This window comes from Astatotilapia calliptera, chromosome 19, assembly GCF_900246225.1.
Source record: "Astatotilapia calliptera chromosome 19, fAstCal1.2, whole genome shotgun sequence".
Taxonomy (NCBI): Eukaryota; Metazoa; Chordata; class Actinopteri; order Cichliformes; family Cichlidae; genus Astatotilapia; species Astatotilapia calliptera.
Window position 1 is genome coordinate 18,196,120 of NC_039320.1, and position 26,976 is coordinate 18,223,095.

Here is a 26,976-nt window from a genome sequence, read left to right on the forward strand (position 1 = left end):
GTGGCAAGAGGACCTAGAGCTTTCATTAACTTTGACACAAATCTGTTAGGCGCACAAACAAGGATTGTTGTCAGCCATTCAACTGTTAGTTGAGTCTAAGCAACTATGTTAGATCTGTAGCTTAGAAACATTTTGTAACTAAATAGAGATATATAACTGAATGTCATCAACATACCAGTGATAAGAAATGTCCTTGAAAATGTTCAAAGTGTACTGAAGAGGGTGCAGATATAACAAAAACAGTAAAGGCCCCAAAAGTGAACCTTGTGGCAGGTCAGGTCCAACATCAACAAACCTGAACAGTAGTATTTGCTGCCATACTTCTCCTACTTCTCAAACGTTTCTTTAAAGTAAGAGATAAATTCTGATTAATTCTCAAACATTTTTACATGAAATATGTTTGATAATCGACAGGCTAAACTGAGGGAGAAAAGGCAGGCATGCTTTTTGCCAATGCTCGAAATTTATCAGCAGTAGACCAACCACTATGGTTCAGACTGAAAATCTAAAAGAACTAATAATGAACTACTGTAAAACTTTCTTAAGATTTTTTGATGATGTATTCTAAATAAAAATTGGGGTGACCTGACATCTCCTGTCGCCCCATTTTTACAACATCCTTGGCCTTAAAACATGAAGCTGTTTCATCTCTCCTCGGGTTTATAGACTATAGGGATTTTCTTCTTCTTCAGCAAAGTAATATTCACTGCTCTTTGTTTACATCCTAAAGGGAAAACCCAAGTCTGCCTTAATGCAATATCCTGAGCAGCTTCTGCGCACAAGAGGGGGGCCTGACTCCTGGAGAAATTTGATCCCGCATTCGGCCCTTTAAAGGAAAATGGGATGAGTCTGTTGAATGGAGCTGTGAGTGAGTTGCACTGAAGTCGCTGCGCTCCGAAGGAAAACGAAGGACGGCACCGGGACGGACCGACACAAGACATGAAAGCAAAGAAATGAATGAGAGAAGCGAGTGGAAGTCGACGCGGTGACGGAGACGTTATGAGCCGAGTTGCGACGAGTTGCCGGGGAAGGTGTCCGTGAGAGGAGAGACTCGACTGAGAGGTGGGCATAAACAACGAAGTCACAAGGTAAAGAAGCCTTACAGTGGTCCGTTTTAAAAGCACATGACATTAAGTGATCTATTTCATTTATATCTTCAGTCACTCGCGGAATTTTATGATCGTGCAAAATTAAATAAAGTCGCGTGCAGGAGGCTGCTGGGGACAAAAGACGCCTGTGTGTTTTGAGAGGTTCCTGATGGCTCGGTTAACTTTTTTTTTTTTTGTTTCTGCAGACCTACGCTTTACGGTTGATGCTGTGCTGCTGAGCTGTGCACACACCTGTTCCTTGTGGACCTTTTTTCGTATAATGTCTCGCCCTTGGGTTAGCTCTAAATGCGTATATTAAAACTGCGATGCCTGCATGTGAAGTAAGAAGGAAATAACATCTGTTGCATTGGGTTTGCATGACCTTAGAGTAAAGTGCGCAGCTTTTCTTTTTTTAAAAATCCCATCATCTTTTTTAACATGTGGGGAAATCGTAAAGGCTCACATTGCTGCTCCAGATCAAACTGACTTCTCCGGCAGGGGCTATTGCTGTGATTTAACACATTCTCAGGCTGATATATAGACCCGAGATATATATATATATATATATATATATATATATATATATATATATATATATTCATATTCCGTTCCACACAGTGTGTTTAAGCGTGTCTCCTGCTATAACTCTTGGATTTTATGTCAAAAGCAAAGGCTTTCTATGCCCTGCAGCGATAACTGCAGAAGCCAGGACTTAAAAGTGTGTGCAAAGGACAGAAGAGTTGCAGAGGTAGATGTTTACACCTCAGTGCAGAGGAATGTCAGGGCCTGTATTTAAGCCCGAGACTGATAATGAGTGTGGTCAGTTTGCTGAGGCCTGTCATTAACCTGGGCTGGGAGAGAGCTGCAGGTTTTCTTGCTGGCAACGGTTAGGAAGAGGAGGAGAGGATGTGGAGGAAAGAAGGGAGGAGGATGGAAAGTGAGAGGTGTTGGAGGAGAGGTGAGTAAGACAAGACAGATAAGATAACTGGGGAGGATAAAGGTGAGGTGTAGTTGAGATTTTAAAAATAGCCTAAAAACATCCACAAGGCTCTGCAGTGGTTTAAATGTGTAATTTTAGAATTGTAAAGTTACCCTCTGAGTATAACTATAAAAACAACAGCAAATGATGTTGTTTTTCTATGTTTCTATCATGAATCGGGTCAAAGGTTAATAAACAGTGAGGCACTGATTCTTAAAAAAAATATAAAGTGTGAGGCCTACCTGACCAGATGGGAGTCAACAGTGGTCCCCCTTTGTTAAACACATGAGGCCACCGAGGAGACGATAAGGCAATATTTAAAACACCCACACTTGACTCCTCGTGCTCTCGGATAGGTTTTCTGTGTCAGCTCTCATGCACAGAGGGATCTGCCACGCTGACACAAATCTGCTGTGACTGACCCAGATTTACGCACACGCTGCTGTGCTGTCTCATGGGAGTCTTTTTCAAAGTGGGGGGACATGCCAAAACGCAGGGAAGCCAAGTTGGACCTCTGTGGAGACAACAACATCGGGGATTTGAAATGTCTGGTGGGGATGATATGACTGAACCACCTAATCACTTACATCACCACAGCTGCATGCTCAGCAGTGTGTCAGTGGTGTGCACGCACATGTGTCTGTTTCCAATCTAGTCCTCTGTGTATCTCCATCTGCGCCTGCCTGTGCTCTGGTAAGCAAGCGCTGAAGAGTTACGACTGACCGCGGAGTGTGTGTTTGAATACGTGGTGATTAAAGAGGTTCATGTCAACGAAAGGACCGACTTGAGACTCCTTTTTTTTTTGTGCGCAGAATGGCAAAGGTGCATTCACACGCTGTCCACACAAATTCCTTTATTTCAATCTGTGATTATGAATAAAACCTCTCCTTACTGAATACCAAATCTCACTCAGTTTGAGGAATACTGCAGTATAACTGTCAGTGGGAAGCGGTCGTCTCCTATGGCAGGCGTAGAAACTATCCTGCTGGGATCGTTGCGGTGGCGTTTCCATCCAGACGTCTTTCCCAGTGTTTGCTCTGGCTGTGGCTGTGTGCAAGTTCTTGCAGCTAGATGGAAGTAGAGAAGCTCCCAGGGCCTTCACATCTATCTGCTGCCAGGAGAGCACTCGCCGTTCTGCGCTACATCCCTCGCATGCATCTCCCCACACAGTCCGCTCTGGGTGGCCCAAGTGTTACCAAACATGGATCTACCGTGCAGATCCTGGAAAGCTTGTTTTTGTTGTCTTGACTTTCTTTCTTTCTACCCCTACCACCTGAATGTTTCCAGCACAAGAGACGATACTTGAGTAGAGAATAGTATTTATCAGATCATATTTAACACTAGACTCAGTGGAAAATTGCCTTCTGCATTGCTGTAAACCATCCCATGATTGAGGGCTATACTTGAAAAGGATAAAATGACTCCAGTTTAATTCACGTTGGGCTGTATTGCTCCCACACACCTTGAGAATAAACTAATTCTTGACAAGCTGGTGTTGTGGGGTTGATTTTTATCTGCATGCACTCTGAGGAAGTGAGCAGAAAACATTTCTGTAATCTTTATTTGCCTTCCCTCCTCACCTTGAGCAAGTTTAACTTTACACTTGCTGATTATTCAACTGGGATCCTGGCACAGGTTGCCCTTAGCTTTAACAACCTTTAATGTCTCCAACAAGCAAAGAGCACTAAAGGAATTGGTTCAGGGAGAATTAGCATAGCAGTGCTGAGAGTGTTTAACAAGCAAATGGCTTGTTTACACCCAGCTGTTTTAGCTCCTGGAGGAGCATCTGGCGTTGTCTTTCCCTGTTCTGCACAGTATGACCCAGAAGGGCTTATTCAAGCCAAGGGATCCAACCTCTTACCCACAATGGCGTCTGGCTTTGCATGACCCTCATACCCTCCAGTTTGCCCCAGAGAGAGACAGAGACACAGGGGAACTCTTGGTAGATGGACCTTGACTGTCCAGGCTGGGCACAGCGGTTGGCTGGTAAAACCTCCACTCGCATGACTTCTGTAATTTGTTTTCTAGGCCTGTATTTACGAGCATGCTAATTGTAGGGAGCGCCATGTTGCAGTTATAGTTGCCGGACTTTGAACGTCTGCTGTTCTGCTGATGGTGTCTGGCTGCACTTTGAGACTGGATGTCTTTCTGTCTGAAAACTCAGCTTTTATAACTTCCTTGAGCTTCATTTGTTTTCATTTTGATGTGCAAATGTTCACACAAACCTGCACATTAGGCACACAACCTCAAAGCTGATCATTAGAACTACTTTTATTTCGGGATGTTCACACAGCAGGCCTTTAACCTTTTTAAATGAGTATCTTGTCGAGGGAAAAAAAGCCACCAGTCAATCGTCCTCAGGTAAAAACAACTTAAGCGCCCCAGTTTCCCACATTCAGAGCTCGGTCCATTCACTGTCACACATTCTTTCCTCCTTTCTTTGCTGCAGCAAGCTGGTGCCCCCTCCTTTTTAGCTGTGATGGGACTGTCATGCAGAAAGACACTATTGTGCTGCACAGGATCCCGTTTTGCTCCTTCCTTGTAATTAAGAAGGGATTGCATAGGGGGGAGGGCAGGGGATTGGGTTAGTAGGTAATTTGGCTAAAAAGCAGAGCACTGACCTGCTTTGTGGCTGGCAGACCTGAGAGCCAGTACACATGAACCGGCTCCCCCACTGACAAAAAGTCTCCCTGCTGAGGTTTTGTTCAGTGTGTGTGGGCATGTGCAGAGACTAAGAAAGAATAAGATAAGATAAGATAAGATAACCTTTATTAGTCCCACACGTGGGAAATTTGTTTTGTCACAGCAGGAAGTGGACAGTGCAAAAGTTATGAGGCAAAAATTAGAATACAATAAGAATAAATACAGTACACAGCTGTACAGAATAGAATAAAATAAAATACTATATACAGTAGAATAAAATAAAATAAATATACAATAAGATAAAAATAGAATACAAATACTATATACAACTGAGTAAAAATACAACGATGACAGAAAGGATTATTGCACTTAGTATTATTGCATATGTATGGATGTGTGTGCTTGATCAGTTAAAGTCTTTATTATGGAGTCTGACAGCAGTGGGGAGGAAAGACCTGCGAAATCTCTCCGTCCCACACCGTGGGTGCCGCAGTCTCCCACTGAAGGAGCTGCTCAGTGCTGTCACAGTCTGCTGCATGGGGTGGGAGATGTTGTCCATCAGGGATGACAGCTTAGCCGCCGTTCTCCTGTCACTCACCACCTCCACTGGGTCCAGAGGGCATCCTAGAACAGATCTGGCCCTTCGGATCATCCTGTTCAGTCTCTTCCTGTCCCCAGCAGAGATGCTGCCGCCCCAGCAGACCACGCCATAAAAGATAGCAGAAGCCACAACAGAGTCATAGAATTTCTTCAGGAGTGGGCCCTCCACTCCAATAGGAAAGGCAAATAAAAAATAATCCTGTGGTGATCTCTCTACAATGTTTATTTATGTGCCTAACACTTGTGTTTGCATGTAGGTTTCTTTTTATGTGTCACAAAGCAACACAGAAAGTAAGAGGAAGCTTTCATTAAACTTGTGTCATTGTGGATTCATTGTTAGTATTTTCCTTACTCACGTTTCGTCAGTGAATCATGGGAAGTGTGGTCAGCAAAGGTTTTGTGCTGTAAATGAAAACAGAAGCTGAGCCTCGTAGGGAAATGCCTTTCCAGGATGATTTTTTTTTTTTAACCTCCTGCTCAGGGATGTCATTTTCAGTCTTTGATCAAATTTGCAAATTTTCAAGTTTGTGCAGCCCATTCATAACTATTAAAGTCAAACCATGCAGGCCCAAAGTTTACAAGCAGATTTGTGTTTTCTGTATTTCAGTCCAGAGGAAGAGCCCTGAATTCTCGCCATGGCTGACGTGTTGGAGAGCAGCGGGGCAGGAGCCGCTGGAGCGGCCAGTGTGGATTGGCAGAAACGCTGTATCGCTCTTGAAATGCAGCTGCTGAGGTTCCGGCTCCAGGCAGGGAAAATCCGAGAGCTGCTGGCAGAGAAGGTGAGAGTGAAAAGCATCATGGGTAGTAGTTACACATAGAAACTCTGCCCAAAATCCCCAAATCATTCTCTTATTCACTCATTTACTACTCCCTCTTTAAAAGACACTAGAACTGTATTGACATTTGGGACGTTTAACAGTTATTGGCACAATTTTCCAACTCTTACAGGTTCAGAGTTATACTACAGTAACATAGAAATATGGTAATGTTGCTTTAGAACTTAGTGCAAATGCTAATTTGTTCATTTCATTTTGTTAAAAGTGTAATTGAGAGCTTAATTAGTACTCCATGGTGTATTGGTTAAGACATTTCGATTGCATGTGAATGGTTTTGGGACTGGGAAGAGATGCAAAACCCCTGGAAGAGTGGCGTCAGGAAGTGTGTCTACAATGAGGTGACTATGCAAATAATGGAGCAGCCAAAAGAAGTTTAAGTGGCTCCATGGTGTAGCGGTTAACACGAGACTGATTTAGAGTTCAGACGTGATTCTCTGTAGAGTCTAAAATGTGACCTACATAAATGGCTACATTGTTGCCAGCGTTCATGGTTGTGCATGGAGCATTATCAAAACATATTTGACCCTCATATCCATTCCGAAAGTTTTTTGCAATCTCCTTGATTTTGATCACATCTATGAGTCCTTCCATTGGGGTGGTTATGCTGTTGCTGATAAATTAAAAAATGATGGCAAACAAGTAGGCTAGAAATGCATACAAGGAGTTGACAGTACTGAACAGGCCAATAGTTCTAGACGGCATTATACTCTAAGTTTTTAGAGGAGTGTGCAGTTACTTATCACCAAGTGTAAATTCCTTAATACACAAGAATGATTCCCATTTCAACACCAGTCAAGCTCTTATGGGGCCTTTATAATCTGATCCTTATTCAGTCAAAGTGACACAGTTATAGCTGTCATGTAGTGGAGCTCAAATCCTGTCTTATTAGTTTTTGTACAAGGTTAAACATGTGTGCGGCTGTGGCTCAGGTGGTAGAGTTGGAGGTTGGTAGATAGATGCCTGACTGTGCTACCAAGAAATCTGTCAAACAAAAACGTGGTAAATTTATCATAAAATATTGGTTTACAAGCCTCAGAACCATTTTTTTTTTTGGTAAGGACTGAGTTTTAAAGCCTGAGTTTTAAAGTTTGAGCCTAATATAGCAGTGATGTGGCACGAATAGTTTAGTATGAACTGCTTTTGGCTTTTTGAACCATAATATTATGGAAATTTGATTTAAACTTATCATGCTACTTTGATCTGCAAAATTAGACATGCCGCTAGATGTTCTGAACAAACACTCAGATCACATTGCTTCATCACCTTCTTCTTCTTGTGATCTGGCAGTGTGTTTAAAGTGTTTTGTGCATGAGGAAACTATTAAAGCACGTGACTCAGTTAGAAATACAGGTTTGGATGACTGTATGTTTATGAGTGCAAGGGAAGACAGATGAGCTTACCCAGCTTATTTGGTAAACACTCGGTCCACTCATTGTGTGTCATCAGAGGTTGGCTGCAGTTTAAGCCAAAAGGAATATTTACCGTTTAACTCACTTCTGGTGCTTACCCTCAAGCTGGGGAAATAACCGCCAATCGCTGGCCAAATGCTTGTAAAACTGTGGCTGTTGTAAAGCCTGTCTACCAGACACTTTGGAAAGTAATCAGCTGTCATCAGGAGATTCAGCTTTCTGCTTAAGATTTGTTGGTAAAACTGGAAATGTTTGGATTAGAGGAAAGCATGAGTTTAGCAGCAGAAATCAATTTTTGTGTTGATCTGATTTACATATGGACGGGTTTTGAGTTCGGAATAGCTTTCAGGTACTTTTATTTGCCACAGTGTTCACTTGCTTTATCATTTGCACTTCCAGATTTGTGGAGTGGTTCGGTCAGTCAGTCAGCAGTACGTTTACAGTCCAGACATAACCCTGTAATTGTTGTGGATGGCTGCACCAATAAGCTTATAAAGAGATAAAATTAATATTGAGCGCAACCGAGTTCATCTTGTATGTTACTGTTAAATTGCAAATGAACTACAGTAATCTAACTTAAACACAATATTGTTACTGATGTTATTGTTTATATTGCTTAGCTCTTTATAAAGCAACCTCTTAATTTCTTTCCCTATGGTATCAAGGATTTTCCTGGGTATTGGTATCAAGTACTGTGCACGTTATGTGAAAGTTGTCCACCATATCGGATGTAATACAACCACAGGCTGCTACGGAAAGATTTGTGTTCCCCGACCTATTGACACTACTTCCTGGATGTTGCTGGCTTTTGTCGGATGAAACCATAAAGAAGACGCTGAACCAAAAACCTCTGAGTGATTGCTTTGGTTGATACAGACTGCCATGGTTTAATTTCACATCGTATTCACCGCATTGCAAATACTCACTACCTAGTAACTCAGTGATATTAAAACATGAAAAAGTGTGAAAAGGTTTCTGAAGAGACAGTTGCCAGGAGGTCACTGATTGGTCTGCAGGCTGGGGCTTTAGGAATCATTTTCCTTGTGATTGCTGAAGGAACTACTCATAGCTACTCAAAATCAGTCAGAATATTAATTTTTCCCTCACGACTAGTGGTTGCCACATGGTTAGCAGATTAGACTCTAGGCCTGGGTGTCTGTGATTTTATTTACTTGACCCTACATTGTCAGTATGATTGCCCACAAGTTAATGTCACATGGTTAGTGGTCACATGTCTGCAAAACATCAATACTGGACATGCTAGGGAAAAATCTGTATTCCTTGATTGGTTGGCAACGGTTCACAGTAGTGGTGTGTGATACTGCATATTTTGGTATCGATCCGATACCAAGTAAATACAGGCCAGTATCGCCGATACCGATACTTTTCAATAAATAAGGTGGATGCATGCAAACCAGTAAACAAATGAAAACAAACAAGTACTGTTGAGAAACTATAATACAAAAATTACAATTAAAATTCTCAACAACAACAAACAACAACTGGTGAAAATATAAATATTATGTAAACAACTTAACCCCTCCCCCAAAGCGTCTAAGACTATGTCCACACTAGCCCGGATAGATTTGAAAACGGCGTTTCCGTCTGAAAACACTCCACATCCACACTAGCGTTTTCAGTCGTTTTCACAGAGTTGTGCGTCTACACTGAAACGGACGAAAATGCTTACGTTCTAGTACTGCGCATGCGTGAAACGCAAGAAGATTCTACCTGCCTCATTTCTGTCTGCCGTTTATTTACTTTCCGGCTCTTTGAAACGTCGCGGCAAAAGGTCGAGGAAAAGCACCGAGTTTTTTAAATGGACTAACAATGAGGTGGAGTTGTTGCTGCAAGTAACACAAAAAGTACAAAGTTACCAAAGCGAGTGAGAATTAAATAATTTGAAGAAAAGCTATCTGGAGCATGTACAGACTGATATTAATCTTTAATAGGGCTGTCTGAGAGCAAACAAAACAACTGCTGTATAATGCCCTGCGCTATCTTTGTGTAATTGGTCACATGACTGCATCACATGACTAAAATGCATCATCGTTTTTGAAAGTCTGCGTTTTTGAGTGTCCACACTGCGACGGGACAGCTCAGTTTTGAACTGTATGCTTTTTCAAGAGCGCGACTCGGGGAAAACGCCGTCTCGGTGTGGACGGGAGGCCGAAACAGAGAGAAAATGATGCGTTTTCAAATGAAAACGCATTAGTGTGGACGTAGCCTTAGTCACGTCACGTGACAGCGCAACAGCTAAACACAAGAGGGGGTAGGGGGAGCAAAGTGTGCCTGTTCTGTGCTGACATAGCAGCAGTGAGTCCGGCGACCAGGCTTCTTTGTCTTTCCTGAAACCACAGCATTGCAAACAAGAGCAGAACTTAAAGTAAAGAATCGATCTCACCAGGCTAGTATCGATCCAATACCGATGCCGACTTGGTATTGATATAATCAATATTTGGATCGATCCACCCACCACTAGTTCAGGTAGTTACTGGCTCTTGCTGGGTGAAATCAGACAAAAGGTGTTGTACCAAAAATAGCAGAGATTACCGATAGAAAAGTTCAAGAACTCGCATGAGTTTCACTGTCATCGACAGAAGTTGCCTCATCGACTCGTATACCGTCTCCTTTCATAAAGTTTACAATCTACTCCAGAGTAAATAACAGTGGACACCAGCTGAGGTAAACTGCAGACTGACAGCGCCCACTTGTCACAGATAAACAGCAGCCAGAGTTTTCTGTCCTACTGTTAGGATTATGCACTTGAGTTAGGAGGGGTAAGAAAACAGAATTAAGTTGACTGTAACCTCCAATCTCCGACATCTAGCAGAGATATTACACACTGTACCTTTAAGGTCAGACATAATTTGTGCTTGGAGCCTGCAAGGGTGAAATCAGTTCAATGTCAGATGCATGCAGCTGCGCCATGTAATGACTAGAAAAGCTCAGGCCTGGAGTGCATGTGTGAGGGAGCTATACTGTATATTCTCACTGTTTGTTTCTCATTTCTAAAACACGAGAGTTCAAACTTTTTTATTTTTTTGAAAAGTGACTAATTACTCTCTTTCTCATTTTCTGTCCAATAAAAACCACACATTCATTGTTAAATGTTCTTTTTGGCAATGCTGCTAAAACATTCGTTTTTCTGTGAAAAGGTTAATCAATCTCTCACTTACTCCTTCGCTCGCTCTGTTATAAACATATACACACACTGTAAACTCTGACAAACACAAACACACAGTGCGGAGCTGGGTTTAAGTGGAGTCCCGTGCTGCTGAGTGTGTTTTTTCTGAGCTTTCTTGAGGGGGGAGGGTGCTGAGTGACTACCATTCCGTCATGTTATTGCTGTTTGGAAAGACTGCTTCACGCTCTTCATCTCCTCTCTTGCCAAGTTAGGAGTGTTTTACACATTGACCCACTTTGGTATGGAAAAACATGAAAAAAAAAAATTGACGCGGTTGCCTGTGACATGGCATTTATCTCGAGAGGCTGACGGAGAGTGAAGGAGAAAAGAAAGAGGGAAGGAGATGCCCCATTTGCTATGCGAGGAGTGTAACAGGAAGATTACTGCATTCAGGAATTTGTTTGAGTTTTAACTGTAGACTGGGAAAGTGTAACCTATGGTGGTTGGCAGTTAGCCTAAAAAAAAGAAACTTCTCCATAAGAATTGAAGAGTTTCTAAAATAGCAAATGCAGCTTTTGGAGCCACCAAAAAGCCAAAGTTAATAATTTGAAGGGAGGGCATACATGTTAACAAATGAACGGTAATCTAAAGGAAACAAAACTAGCAAACTTCATTTAAACACACTGACTGAAGTGATCAAAGCAATAAAATCCTCCCTAGAAATGACTAAAATAATACATTTAGTTACAACTGACCTGCCATTCACAGCATTTTTAACAAATACATTTTTTTTAACTCTGTACAGAAAAGAAAACTTTAGAAGTCAGAGGGACCCTTCACAAGAGGTGACTTTTAGATGAAAAGTTCAATCAGAAACCTCAATGGGAGTTGGTGGATTTGGAGCTTTGAGGAGGTAAATCCAGAAAGTTTAGAGTTTCACATCTAATTAGGCAGTCCTGGCTATACCTCATTCAGAGGAATTTTTAAATTGGGTGGCCTTCCCACTTCTAGGTTTCCTTTCATTACTTGGCTAATTGGATGCTGGACAAATTGAATTAATCTCTCCCATAAGCCTTACATGGCCCCAGGAGTAAAATGCTGTTATCTGACTTAGACAAGTGTTCTCAGTCAGCAAGGAGGGCTGCAGAGAGGTCACCAAGTACACACTGGTGTGCATAAACATTTATTTTCATGAGGAGACTTGTTTGGATCAGCCGCCTTTTTAATAGTTTAACTGTAAAAGTCTGGACTTGATATAAAGACTGTTTAACTTCTTTGTAGCCTATGAAACCTTCTGACATTTTATCGTCTGTCTTGCTGATAAAATTACCTCTTTTCCCCATGTCCATGCATGTTTCATTGTAAAAAGTTAATTTAAACATAAGGAAATGCATAATGGCAACCGGTGCCTAATGCTCACCTCACGTATTTATGCGTGTATTATTATCATTTCTCAGTATTTTATTTCTTTAACTTGTTTTGAGGGGAAAAAAGCGGTTTTAATATTTAATAACTGAGTGGGAGAGTTTAGCTGTCAACTGTGCAAAGTTGATGTTTAACATTGGGAGGCAGGTGAAACGCCTCAGTAGGCAAATTTTTTACTGTGAAACCCGTTTTTAGACGGTTTATCTTTTACAGTTTTCTCTGTAATGTAATGTAGTGGCCCTTGTGATCAGTGTTAACCATAAGTATTATAAAAGAAAAGAAAATTAATTGTAACTATGACATTTTGGGATCCTTAAAGAATACAGTCATGTAAAAAACATTTTCACAGTTATCCAGTCCTGTGAAAAATGAAATGCATCCTTATTCCGTACATCTCCAAGACCACGGAGATCTTTGGTCATAATGTGCAGCACCATAAACACAGCATATCAGCACAGACATCTCATACTAACTGTCAAGCACGGTGGTGGAGGGGTGATGTTTTGGGTTTGTTTTGCCACCACAGAACCTCTTGCAGTTATTGAGCCCAATAGATCTATCTTACTGACATGAGTGCAAATGTTTTAAAGCAACAGAATGAAAATGATTTTGGTAGAGGCGAGTCTGGGTTGGGAATGGAGGAGAATCTCCGATTTAGATAATCAAGCCAGCTGGCTTGAAATACAATCTGTGGGCTCAGATTTCTGTCACTTGGTTTTGGCAGCAAAAGCAAACAGATCTTTAGTTGTGACATATCTGTTAGCTGCCTGGGAAATGGATGATCTGCTGTCTCTTGCCTGCTTTCATTTTATCTCCACCACTCTGTTATCAGTCCCGCATGAATTCCCATGAGGGAAAGACACAGTCAATATAAACCTAAAACAAAATTACCTACAAGGTTTTGCCTGCGAGTGTGTGAGAGACACACACTGAAGGATGAATCTGGTAACATTATTATCAGCATATCCTTTAAAAAGAGTTAAACAGCTGGGTTCTCAAGTTTTACATTACACAAATGGGAGGTGCATTTGTTGGAGACTATTTTCAGTTATGGATTGGCTACCCTATAGAGTATTTATGACAGTAAGACATGTATGTGGGTCCGACTCCAAATAAACTACCCAGTGCAAAAGTGTGGCTCACTGATGTGTTTTTCTGGGGTCATATCTTTGGCCACTAAGGCAGTAATTGCTAGTCAAATTAGTGTGGATTTAAAGGATTGGGAACAGTGTAGTTTATCAACTGCTTACTAGTTCTTTCTCTAAAGAATAACTTTAGAGAAACAACTGCAAAATTTAATTTCCAGCTTATCTATTTTAAGAATTCTCAGCAGCACAAGGTGATGTGTTGCACTGTGGGCTGACCGATTCAGAATAGCTAATATAACTGTGTCACTCCTGTTAAGCAACTCGGACTTCAGTTCCATAACTAAACAACCAGAGCTTAAATAACAGTTCCAGATTACACTGTCTGTATCCATATCTCAAGGCTTAAGGTCAGTTTGTTGCCATCAGCTTAGCCATTTGATTATATAGACTGACTAATCAAATCAATCCAAGCACTCGGTTTATTTTTATCGCTGCAACAGCACAGACTGTTTAAAAACTGTATTCAAAAGCATTCCTGTTCATTTATCATTGTCACTCCATATTACTTTGATCAAACTAATTTATGACTGTAGTTCTAGCGCCTTATGTGTACAATTTGACTTTCTGTAAAGACCACACAGGAGGGTTTACATTAAGAGTGTTTGCTAGATTTTACTTTAATCCCATGACCCACAATCAAACAACCAACTCCTTCTGTCCACTAAACACGATGAGGCATTTCTTCAGGCACAAGCCAGTGTGCTCCTAATGCTGGTCCTAAGCCTGGATAAATAGGGAGGGTTGCTCGAGGAAGGGCATCTGGCATAAAATCTTTGGCAAATCAAACATGCAGATGATCAATAAGAATTTCATATGAGTTAGGTTAATAATGACCGCCTCTTGTGTTGTTGGCCGGCTTGGGCTTGGTGGAAACCGTCCGACTGTTGGCTGAAGACAGTGAAGAGAGAGAAGACACATTTGGAGGAAACAATAAAAATGGAAAGAAGGATCCATGAATTTATGGGCATTTAGATGGTTAGTATGACAGAAGGGGGATGACGGGTGATCTACTGTGGTAACCCCTTAACTAACCAGCCGGAAGAAGAAGCGTAAATAATTAATACAATCTGAACCTTTTCATTGGTCCGTGTGTTGCATGCTTTCTGCTGAAACTTGTGTTGAAGTATCGACAAACTGCATAAACTGCAACAATGTTTCAAAAACTAAATCAAATGTTCCAAATACTCAATCAGTTAAAAATGTTAAGCACTCCCAGAGTTCTTATCCTTTTAGAAAAGTGCTATTTTCCCAGAACTTCCCAAGGTAGAGTTCCTTCGAAGGTTCTTTGTACCTGTGAAAACTGTGTGGCAGAGAAGTCCAGACTGTGACCTCTGCAGTACTTTGCCATTACCTAAAGTCCTTTTTAGCCTCTTCCGATTCCGTTTTGTTAAATAAAGACAAGTATGGGTTGAGCTTGACTCATGATGAAGGCTTTTGACCTTGAGGTGAGCAGTCATCCAACCACTAACCATCAGTCTCCACCCACATCTCCCATTGCAGATGTGCTCTGGCTTTAGTGAGTGTTAAGCCGGCTGCGGGGAAGTGTTCAAATGTTGTGAATGTTGGATTCTGGGAATCAGGGGGCCTTTGTCGAGGTGATGAGAAGGCATAAAGGAAGATTGAGAGAGACAAAGAAAAGGGGAACAAAAATTTCGAGAGGAATTCAAATGCATCTCTCAAGCAGAGTGAATCCATTAGTATGTTTGTTCTCCTTTCAGCAGGGTCACTGACCTCGTAAGAAAAGGTGTCCTGTGTATTCTGTGCAAACACTTCTCTGTATGTGTGTGTGTTTGAGAGAGACAGTCCTTGCAGATGTGTGCATACTTGCAGGATGGACAGTGTTTGCCTTTGAAAGCATGAGTATGCATGCTTGCACAAAAGGTGACGCAAGCTTGTGCACACACCCTAGCATTATTCCATCACACTTGTGTTTGACCAGAAGTAGTAGAGTGAAAGATGTTCAGCCTCGTCTGATGGCCTCTCAGCTATGACTGCAGTATGCCTATGTCCTTTTGCTCAAGGTGTAATTCATTGTTAGATGTCCTCAGACTTTGTTGAATCCTCATTACCCTTTATTTTACTTTCTCTGCCACTTTCACTGTCCTGTTACTAATTCTGAAATGTCCCATCTATTAAAATGCTTTCCTATTATAGCTGCTCTGTTAAAAATGTCTCACTACATTCATCTTTTAAATGTCTTTTCAGTAGTAGTAGTGATTATTAAGGACTAAGTGTGTTACTTTTGCACACTCTTGCAGGTGTTTGCTTGTATACCAGGCAAACTTCTAGCTTGGAGTTACATCCGTACAACAAGGCCTGTATGATCTGTGTTAATAGCACCTGTAGATGGTTTTTAATCTTTAAATTAAACATAACTTTTCACAGAGGGCAAGAAGTCAACCTTTAACTTAGTGAGAGCCTGGGATTTTCCCTTGACCACCCAAGCCTTCAACCCACTTCCTTGGCAAACAGAGACAGCTGACCCAAGTCAGAAACCATTTTAACCTCATCTTTTGTCCGTGCTTCAGATGCAGGAGCTGGAGCAGAGAGTGACCGAGGCTGACCAGCGGGCTGAGCATGCTGAAAAACAGGTAGATGGGCACCATTTCAGCTTATACTTGACTCACTGTACTCATCTTTAGTAGGTGAACGGTGTCTGTATATTATTACAGCAAAAGAAAATCCAGCCTGACCTGACAGTTTTTTTGTAAGCCTTTAATGGGACTTAATAAAAGGATTGTGTGGTTTTAGGATTACAATCCTCATAGATATCACACATACTCAGCCACTTTTGGTGTCAGGTTTAATCTCTAATTTGCTGTCATTACTGTCTGCTCCAGGTGTTTTCCCCAAGTGGTAATTTAATGGCACCATTTCTTCTCTTTTTTTTCTTTTTCTTTTTTCTTGTTTTTAAAAAACGATAAATACCTAAGAGCTTAGAAAACTGTTCTTTTGGCTTTGTGTAGTGCCCATCAAAATGAAACAACCACGTAAATTTGAGCTGTCTTTTGGCCCTGCGTGTGCATTCACTCCTCTAATTATGTATTTCAGATCCATGTCATGGAAGAGAAGCTGAAGTCTGCAAACATACAAACCAATGAATCCGAGAGCTCGCTGTACAGAAAGTATCAAGAGCTGACCAATCAGGTTCAAGAGAAAGATGCTGTAATAAAGAGATTAGAGATGCAGCTGGAAAAACAGGTATGTCTGGAGCCATCAGATAAAGAACAGAAATGTCCATTTATGTTCATGAAGTGTATGTTGAAAAATTCCACAAAACCTGTTTTCTCTGGCTTATAGATCTTAGTCAGAGCCCAGGAGGCAAAAGTCATTGAGGAGAAGGCTGCCAAGATTAAAGACTGGGTCACCTTTAAGCTAAGAGAGGTAACATATGTATGGATGCATCCCTAATAACTTGTTTATATAGTTTATTAGTAGTAGTAGTACATTGACTTAATGTTAATTATGGTTAATGTCGCATATATGCTGAGTTACAGATGGAGCAAGAAAACCAGCAGCTGAAAATGGCGAACCTGAAGCAGACAGAACAGATAATGTTGCTGCAAGACAAACTGCAATGTGAGTACTGTGCAGGTGTTTAGAGACTATAAACTATAAAAGTCAAAGTAGAGAAACACTTGAGATCTCAGACTTCAAAATATAGTGGCGTTGTCTTTCTTTTCTAGCCCTCTTAGAGAAACCTACATCCTCTGCATCCCCGGCCACTTCCCCGGTAATGGATACACACCTGGTGCCCAACAGCCCCCTATTTCCTCCCAGCTGCCCTGGCACACCACCTGCCCAAGATGACAGCTGGAGACAGACAGGTTCCCACAGGGCCAGCTCAAACATCAAGACCCCACCAGCAGGTGTGCTGTCCTTAATTTGTATTATGCTGGGATGGGGAAGGAATGCAAGCTGGGCACATCGCATGACCAGGTAGAACCAGTAACAATGGGGGGAAACTTGAGGCTGATTTTAAACCATTACAAATTCAGATGGGTATCCAAAATGTTTATTGCTGCTTATTAGTCCAATATAAAAAAAATCAAAGAGTAATTTTTAAATAATATGAATAAAATATTGTGAAAAAGTCTTGAGACACTCCTCATTTCTTTATATTATGCTAGGGAAATGGGTCCAGTGATTTATTAATACATGGAAACACAAATGGAACTACAGTGTTTACAATTCTAACAAGCTTGAAAGTCTGTATTTGGTATGACCACCTTTATTCTGCAACACAGGCTGAACTCTCTTAGGCAAGCTTTCTTCTAATGTGCTAAATAGCCTTCAGGAATAGTTCTCCGGGTTTCATGAAGGACATCCAAAGCTCTTCTTTGGATGTTTGTTGCCTTTTGTTTTGCTCTCAGTCTGGATCCCACACTGCTTCAGTGATGTTGCTGACACGATGATGGTCTGACAAGGCCAATCCATAACTTTTCAAATACTGCTCATCTGCTGGAGATTTTATTTAGGTCTACCACTTCTTCTTTTGTTCTCCACATGTTGTTTGCTCAATTTCTTTTAATCACACACTGCACACGATGCTGAAATATGCAGTTTTGGATAATGGCTATTTGGGAATGACCTAGTTGGTGCAAAAATACTGTTTTATGCCTGTCAAACTGTTATCTTTGGCATGTCATCAATTCAGCTAAAGAAATTGGTGGAAATTATGTGTTTTTGTGAGTGGCTGACAGTAACAAATTGGCTAAGGATACAATTAGAAATTGGTGTGTTGCTAAGTTGTCTGTTCCATGTTGATACATCACTGGCTCATCCCTTGGGTTAGGCGCCTTTTTTTTATGCTTGAATGATTCATAGGCCAGAGTTAGGTGAGTTAACAAGCCAATGAATCATTCTTCAGGACTGGAATGATAATGAGTGAAAAAGCATCCAGTGTCCCAAGAAAACCTTTAAAACACCATCAGAAATCCCAGAAAAGTATTGCTCAAGGCCACTTTGAAAAATTACAAGAAAGTCTAGCTCCTTGAAGCGTGGCACTCTGTGATAAACAAATGTAATAAACCATTTTTATCAGCATTCTCCGCTTCTTTAATAGGCTGTCTCAGATTTAATCACACTCTTGTATTTCCTCAGATGTGAAAAGGACTCCTGAACAAGTCAGTAAAGGGATTTGCCTCGGAGACCTCACTCATGATCTTCTCTCTCAGAGTCGGAGCAACACTTCTGTTTCCATCAGTGCACCAGAGCTTACAGAGGGTCAGGCAGGGTCCTCTGACAGAGACAACTCATCTGATGAGCTCAATAGCAAGTTTCGCTCTCAGTGCCTTCATTCGTCCTCATCCTCTTCATCTTCATCTTCGGCCTACGAGATGGCACATGGATCAAGTTCTCCAGAGTCGTCTTTTATAATGGCACCCAACAGTGTGCTGCTGTCTCGTTCCCCCTCCACCAGCAATCCCTTTCCCAAACCTCACCAGCCACTGGGTAACCAGTCAGGCACCAGCATGACGCTACCTAAGGTACGGACTCCCCTCACCCCCAGAGACAGCATCCAGCTGGTCAAGAAGCACTACAGCCAGCCTCAGCCCAGCCTGGACAAACTCCACCACCTCAATGTTAACATAGACATTATGACACCTTCTTCCACCTCCTCCACTCTTAAGAGCGCAGGCACCACCTCTTCACCTTTCTCTCAGGTTGTGGAAGAGACCGACATTGATGATGGGCTCCCAGACAGCATGGATGGAGTAGTGGAGGGCCCAGCGTCAGATGAGCTGTCCCGGGATGGGGTTTCATTTGTGGGGCTTGCAGAAGAGTTAGACCGATTAGATCCGGAAGTTCTCAAACCGCCAACACCGCCTTTACATCGATTCCCTTCGTGGGTATGAGAGACAAGTATTAAATATGCAACATATGAATGCTTCTTGTTTTTTGTTGTGTTTGTTTGTTTTTTAATGCATGCATTACCTTAATTTTCTTAATGTTTTGCAGTATGTCACGCTGTTTCCTTAAAGATTTACCAAGTGCCAAAATACCTATCTGTCTCTTTGAAGGTGGTAGTCATGTTTAAGTTGAATAATCATGAATATTTCTGACTGTGTTGCTTTCTGCAGGAGAGTCGGATCTACGCTGTGGCTAAGTCAGGAATGAGAGTGTCAGAGGCCAGTCTTGGAGGCAGAAGCCCTGGACGAGGTGAGTCCCCTGCACCCAGAAGCAAGAAGCTAGTCATCCACTCAGTCATCAAAACGGTTATACTATAACAAGGAATTAAAGTCTGTAATCAGGATGCCAGAAAAAAGATTTTCTCCACTATAACATTGGGTTTGTGCTCATTGTTCTGCATCTGTGTCTTCAGCTTGGGTGGTGGTGCTTCTGTTGTGGGAAGTGAGTCAGTACTGTGAAGAGGCATGTCATTCAGCTGATGCTTAAGCTGATGTGTGGGTTGAGCGGGGTCTGTTTGGATCTGTCATTGCTGCTTTTGATGTCACTTCCTTTGGCCTGAGGCTCCACACACCTGTGCAGGTGTGGGCTGATCTCCAGGAGGACTGCCCCCTCCCTACCTTGTCTTTATTTAGAGCCTTGGAGGGGGGGTATATAGAGAGGCTGCTTTTTAATCAGCTGCGATGAAAGGATTTGGTCTGGGTGTAATTATTGCTGCAACATCATCCATTTTGTCAGGATGCAGGAGCTAAAGTTTGACAGCACTTGGACGATTGAAATTTGTAACTGCTATGTACATGCAGCTGACTGCCAAATCACTGTTATGGATTAAGTTGCTGCTTGCTCAGCTTTTTCAGCTTCTAGGCATGTTTTTCTCTTAAGCTGCATCAGTGGCAGGCAAATTCAGGTATCCACCCAATTAAACCATGGGAAGTAATTTTTTTTAAACTTTGTTTTACATGAAGATAATTTAAAAATTTCCTTTCAGTGGATAGAAAAATGTGTAAAAATGGATTTGTCCTGACTTGTCTTACTTTATAGTAGAGTACTTTTTACCTTTTAAAATGGTAAAATGCATTAAAAAATGTTCTTAGTGTGAAATGAAGCACAGTTAAAATACATATATTAATCAACATCCTGACAATGACTGATGTGCTTTATTAGATTTGCTAAAAGTCCTGGTCAGGGGCAATAGATGGATTCTGGTTGACAAGAAACATGCTGGCCTTAAAACACTGCTCATTCGTCTTTGACGTTTGCTGGTGTTGCAGAAGGTTACCAAACTTTGGAGTTGCAGAAGGCTAACACAGCTAGCACAGATGTGTGGAAGTAAGAGTGCATTGAAACAAAGATGGCAAGGGAGCAAAGTTAGGAGGAAAACAAAGCTGAATATTATTATTTTCATTGTTATTATTATTATTATTATTACTGTAATTATTAGTTAACCAAAAAGAGACAAGTTGCTATCATGATCAAGTGAAGGAAGAGAACAACAACAGTTAGAATAAAGTTAAAATGTCTAATGATACACAAACAAAAAATCTTTATCTCCACTGAGCAGATGTATACAGCCAAGACACTCTGCCACTGTAGCTGTCCACTGTCTGGGTTTATCCATATGATCTCATTGCTGATTGGAGTCAGCTGCCAAGGGGAGCGCAAGACACACCCACTGGGGCAAAGTCACAGCAGATCCTGCTCGGCCTGTAACGCAGTATGCTGAAGTCCGATGTTGTCGTTAGAACAGAAAAAAATGATTTATTTATTAATTTTTTTTGCCTGTCCCATTTGGTACTTTAGCCGTCAGAATTGTTGTCTGAAGGCCAACGAGGATACCCAATGGATTTACTTTACCAAGTGGATCATCACGGCCTTGCCGTATTGGTCCATTTGATCGACCTTTGTTGTTATTATTTATTTTATTTTATTTTCAGTTGTTACAGACGGGAGACACGTGACTAGGGGATAGGAAAGGGAGAAAGAAAGATGATGGAAAAAAACAGAGGGGAAGAGGGACAGTGAGAAAGGGCACTTAAAGAGCAAAAGAAGAAAAAAAAACTCCTGGATCACCTGTTGAGAGAAAAAGCTGCAGGAGTGTCTTCATGCACTGTTTTCTTCTAAAGAACTGACGAGCCAGAGGAATCATTAATTTAAAATAATAATAATAATAATCTCAAACAATTGGAAGATACTCGGTTGTGTCATGGCTAATGTGGCTAAAATCGATTTTGATTGTAGCAAAGGACTGCTGGAAAATGTTGGAGACTCTTTTGATCCTAGCAAACTGGATTACTGTTTTTTCCTTTTACTTTACTCACTGTCCTCACTACTGTATACTGTATTCTGATCATAGTTTATTTAATCCCAGTTAATCTACTTATAATTGTGCATTTTTTTAAGTCTTTTGACACTTAGAAATAAATGACATAATCATTTCTGTTGTGAGCTCCGGTAGATTTTCTTTGTACACAGGCTGTGATTGGCTGACCTGTGCTCCTGCTGGTTCAGAGGTTGTTTCCTGCTCAACTATATTTTACAACCCATACACGCATGTGACATGAGCCATTATGGCTACTTGGATATAAGCTTTAAATTTCCAGATTACATAATGTTACTTGCTGTTTAGTTCTTACCTTTTTAAAGAATATCTTCCTCTTGTGTTTTCTCTTTTTTTATATATATCTTTCTTTATTTCAGACAGTAAAGCTATCACACAACTAATGTTTCATCTTCCTGGAAAATACAGACACTGTATCCTTAGCTAGCAGACAGCTGCATGGAAAACGTTCACGTGTCATAAATGTGTACGGCGGAATCATGTAGCGATTTAAATGTCTCTGTGGCATCAGCTAAAATGACCACCAATTTGCAGATGAAACCACTTTGTATTAAACGAACTTAAACCACCAATTAGTTACTCATTAACTGAAGGTGCCAGAATGGATTTCTGTATCATTCCAACCCACTTTAACCCATGGTGGGCAGCAGATCTGCAGTTGGTTACATGCACTGTTTTCCCCGCTCTCTCTCTCACTCAAAGACCTCTTCGTAAAAGTGCCGGTGGATTTGAACTTTTTATTTTGAACCATAGGCCGTTTATCATCTGAAAAGTGCCTTAAAACTCTAATAGCCAGAGAGAGGCAGCTCCTCAGATCAGACTGTATAGAAGCTTACGGGAAAACAACCACTCAGCCTTCTGAATCTGAGTTTAGTGTTTCAGTTACTAGTGTGTCTAATTGAATACAACATGACAGGAGGTAGAGCAGGTCACCTACTAATCAGAAGGTTGGGGGTTCAATCCCTGTTTGCTCCAGTCTGCAAGCCAAATATCATTGGGCAAGATACTAACCCCAAGTTGCTCTCTGATGCATCCATCTGAGTATGAATGCATGTGAACATTAGATAGAAAGGACTTGCATGGAAAGAGCATAAAAATAAGTGCTTATGTGAACAAGGCAAGTTATATAAAGGGCTTAGATTAGAAAAGCGCTATATAAGAATCAGCCCATTTACCATTTTGTAAATTATGGCCGTTTGGAGTAAAAAAGGATGGTAAACCAAGGGTATGTTTTAGGTTATGGCTAACTCATGGGTGTAGTGTCCCTTGGGTTTGACTTTGTTTGTTGCATTCAGTTTGAAACAAAAAGGCAGCAGTGGCTAAAATCCTCATGCCGACTTTGTTGACTGGATGACATCACATTGGCCATATCTCTAATGTAGTTAATAAGTGGAACAGAGCTAGAAATCAGTGCTACACAGACCACTACTCCAAACATGTCTATGGGGCATATAACCCTAAAATAAGCATAGACCTTGTTAAAAATGTTCCTTGTCCTTTAATACATGTTTACGCTGCAGGATCCAACTTACCCCAGTATCCAGCAGCAGGCCCGTTCACTCAGCTGATCTATAAGAATATCAGCGTACCAGTATACACCACACTGAAAGGGGTGAGTGAAATTTTCTTTGCGTTTTCACATTTGCTTAACTTTGTCCAGTTTGGATGCTAATGTACAGCCTAACACACTATGTGTTGCACAACACCACCTTTCATCTGTGTTATTTTATTTTGTGTGCTGTAGAAAGCCACTCAGATCAGCAGTGTGCCTCTGCCAGATGATGACTCTGGGTCGGAGGACGATAGCAGCTCTCTGGCCAGCGTGCGAACCTCCATTCTGAGCCCTGATAGGAAGGGAAGCGTCCCTGGCAGCCCGAGAGCTGTCAAGAGAGGTGATTGTTATGGATTACAGTGCAGACGGCACAGAAAAAAAACCAATATATGCAAAAAACTGCATTGCAACAGTGCAATAGTCTTGAATCTTTTGTTCTCTGTAAAATATGAATATTTAATTGCAATGTTGGCCTTTACCAACACTCCTTAAGTTACCTTGCCTCTGTGTCTTCTTCTGTTTTCCCCATGATTCTCTGGTACCCCAGGTGTGTCCATGTCCTCCATCAGTTCAGAGAGCGATTATGCCATTCCTCCTGATGCCTACTCCCTAGACAGTGACTACTCTGAACCAGAGCATAAAGTCCAGCGGACCTCATCCTACTCTTGTGAGAGCACTGGGCCTGTGAGTAGAGGCACCTCCACTTTAAACTCTTTAATCAAGATAATCACTAGTATACCAGCAATTAATCAGTCACAGTTATTGAGTATAACTTTACCTGTGCTGTTTATGTCTGTAGGAGATGCTGGAGAAGTCTGGATATCTGCTCAAGATGGGCAGTCAGGTGAAAGCCTGGAAGCGCCGCTGGTTCATCCTGAGGAATGGAGAGATCCTGTACTACAAATCTCCTGTGAGTGTGTCTCGCTTCGAGCATGCCTGTCTGCTTCCTTCTAAGGTTTTTCAGCCTGCATGGAAAACATTGTAGAAATATTTCTAAGATTGGTGTGTTTAAGTACAGGATGGCTGCAGTAAAGGCATGCGTTATTTACAACTTTTATATCTAAATTTAACAAAAATGTTCATTCGTGCTCACTGCATTCTTTGTTTTTTGGGTTTGTTTGTTTTTTTGGTTGTATTTCTGTATAATCTTGGACAGAAGTTGTGATGCTTTTACGCATGTGTTTTCAGAGTGACGTGATCAGGAAACCTCAGGGTCAGATTGAGCTAAACTCTTCCTGCTGTATAGTACGTGGAGAAGGAGCGCAGACATTTCAAGTGAGTGCAAACACACTGCTTTTCTGTAAGAGATCCCAAACATAGGATACCCAAAATTGGCACTACTACTCAAAGCATTTAAATTATTGGTTAGAATCCACAGTTTTAAAACTGTAAGAAAAAAAGAGACAGACTTTGCACTAGGATGCTCATTCACACACAGCATGCTTAATATAGCACTAAATAACAACAGAGCTTTACTGCTGCATACCACAGAAGCGGCCTGAGATGACATCAGGTATAGCATCGGACTGGAATGTTTTCATGGCTCTTCATAAGCTGATTCTGATCTCTTCTGACATGATGCTGCTGTCTCAGTTGGCTTGGCTTAGCATTTTTCCCATATTTCTCTTTTCCATCTAATCAGCTGATTACAGAGAAGAAGACCTTCTATCTGACCGCGGATTCACCCAACATCCTGGAGGAGTGGATCAGGGTTCTGCAGAATATACTCAAAGTCCAGGCTAGTAGCCCACTTACCATGGAGACGACTGCAAAGCCCTCTGTGAGAGGTTGGCTTACGAAGGTCAGAAGTCATTATTTAAACATTTTTAGTTCTAGTGAACCAAACAAAATATAAAGATGGATAAGAGACTGCACAGTGATCATATGTGGGCCTCTGGTGAGAGTGCATTCAGATTTGTGCAGTGCTAAAAGTTATATCAAAGATCACACTGACAATCACAACTTTAACAATCTTGTCATCCGAATCTCAAAGTAGGAAGCAAAGTATTTCGATATGATATTAAAGTTCTGCTTGTTGGGGTAGTTGTATAACACTCAAAAACATATATTTTTTATAGGCTTTTAGAAGCGTTTTGTCTTTTAAAGACAATGCAGGAAAACATGGCAGATATAATCCATAATACAGTGGGCACTCTTTAAGTGAGGATCGAATAGAGCACTCTTAAAGCAGATTCTTAAAAGAACTCCTTCATGTTGGGACAACACCACAAGATTAGAGCTGTTGGAACACTGCAGAGCTTCTTTCCTCTTTCCTTCCACCTTCCTCTAGTCTCCCCCTGCCTTTTCTTAACTGAGGCCTGCTTGTTTTGCTAAAATTAAAACACTTAAACATCTGACGCGTGCGTGTGTGTTTGATGACTTACTGGCAGATGACTGACAACCCCAAGCTAAGAGGATGGAGCCCTTGTCCTCTCACCAACACCATACTCCCTTCCTGTGAGTTGGCTTTGATCTGTTGTGACATGATAACAGATAAGGCTGGGGATGTTCTTCCTCTCAGAGCTTAGTTAACCTCGATAACCCCCTTCTGAGGGAAGCACAGCTGGCTTTGTCTGGAAGGTATCCTCCAGTGACATCATTGCTCCATTCAGATACAAGAAACGCTTTGAAAGAACCCCTTCTCGGGAAAATGACATGTGATTATCATCTCCAGCTGCATCACTGTTTAATATGACACTGAATGAATGCAGCAGGGGAGTCGTGTATGTGGATGGACTGTTTTCTTTTGGCAGGAATTAGCTTGCACTTTACTTCTTAAGTGATTTTCACACTGGCTTCCCAACAGATGGACAGAAGCAGAAATTTCCTAATGATCATATTTCAGTCTGTCTAGAAATTCACAAGCTTTCTAATATCATAGATTCATTGTAGTGAGTAACTTCCTGGTAACTTTGGATTTGTCCTGAAACTTTGCTTATTTTTTTGTCTTGTGCTTTCAGGTCAAACACGGCCACTCAAAACTAGTGTGGTGTTCTTTGGTTGGAAAGGTTTTCTACTACTATCGCAACCAGGAGGACAAGGTCTATTAAACAAACATCTCTCTACTCCTGACATGACAAGACTTATTTTAGTGCTCCCTAGCTGATGCTGATTTGCCTTTCTCTTTTTCAGCTTCCTCTGGGTCAGCTGCAAATGCGGGAGGCATCAGTTCAGGAAGTAGATCGCTCCTGCGATTCAGATGAGGACTATGAGGCAGGCTCTCGAGGTTTTCTCTCCTCCCACTACACCTTAGTGGTCCAACCGAGAGACCAGAGTCCTACATATCTGCTCATTGGCACCAAACAGGAGAAGGTAGTCCAACAATAAATATGTTAATGAGTTGTTTTTCATTCAAAAAAAGAAATAAAATTCTGTTTTCATATTAATTAGTATGTTTTATTTTACATAGGATACCTGGTTGTATCACCTGACTGTAGCAGCTTGTAGCAATGCAGCCTTCAAAGTAGGCACAGAGTATGAGCAGCTCATTGGTAAACTGCTTGATGCTGACGGAGACCCTGGTAAGAAATCCATATTTCTCAACAAAAATAGTTCAATCATATCCAAACCTTTCTGATGTTTTTTTCTGATGTTGTTATTTGATTTTAATTATTGACAGCAGATAATTAACAGGAAAACACCAGGGTGTTATAATCGCATAGTCACTATCATTAGCTCGTAAGATAGTGTTTTAGTAACCCAAAACAGCGGTTACTTTGTTACAAAAGTTTGTACTTTATCCTGGACAAGCCCCCGCTTGTTATGGCTGGCTCACTCAAGTACATTAAAAGAAGAGAGAGCAACACAATAACAATTTTCATTAAGCAAATTTATTATCATAATCTGACAAAAGGTGAATAAAAATGGGAGAACTATAACTAAATGAAAATCAAGTTGGGTGCCTCAAAGGCAGCAGCCTTC

General features: G+C 41.2%; 1 protein-coding gene across 2 annotated transcripts in view; it reads left to right on the plus strand.

The window, feature by feature from the left end:
* The first annotated feature begins 766 nt into the window (after window positions 1-766).
* The window catches only part of plekhh1 (pleckstrin homology domain containing, family H (with MyTH4 domain) member 1), a 33,381-nt gene continuing 7,171 nt past the window's right edge, over window positions 767-26,976 (plus strand). The window contains exons 1-18 of one of the 2 annotated variants that reach the window (XM_026151908.1): window positions 767-1,088; window positions 5,918-6,089; window positions 15,784-15,846; window positions 16,307-16,456; window positions 16,556-16,639; window positions 16,753-16,834; window positions 16,942-17,124; window positions 18,359-19,107; window positions 19,339-19,417; window positions 23,024-23,115; window positions 23,248-23,395; window positions 23,603-23,739; window positions 23,855-23,965; window positions 24,244-24,330; window positions 24,698-24,856; window positions 26,016-26,096; window positions 26,188-26,367; window positions 26,465-26,576. In XM_026151908.1, coding sequence (XP_026007693.1) covers window positions 5,946-6,089; window positions 15,784-15,846; window positions 16,307-16,456; window positions 16,556-16,639; window positions 16,753-16,834; window positions 16,942-17,124; window positions 18,359-19,107; window positions 19,339-19,417; window positions 23,024-23,115; window positions 23,248-23,395; window positions 23,603-23,739; window positions 23,855-23,965; window positions 24,244-24,330; window positions 24,698-24,856; window positions 26,016-26,096; window positions 26,188-26,367; window positions 26,465-26,576 — 2,641 coding nt within the window. In that variant the 5' untranslated portion in view covers window positions 767-1,088; window positions 5,918-5,945. The remainder of the gene's footprint in view (window positions 1,089-5,917; window positions 6,090-15,783; window positions 15,847-16,306; window positions 16,457-16,555; window positions 16,640-16,752; window positions 16,835-16,941; window positions 17,125-18,358; window positions 19,108-19,338; window positions 19,418-23,023; window positions 23,116-23,247; window positions 23,396-23,602; window positions 23,740-23,854; window positions 23,966-24,243; window positions 24,331-24,697; window positions 24,857-26,015; window positions 26,097-26,187; window positions 26,368-26,464; window positions 26,577-26,976) is intronic. The other variant, XM_026151909.1, reaches the window with a different exon arrangement.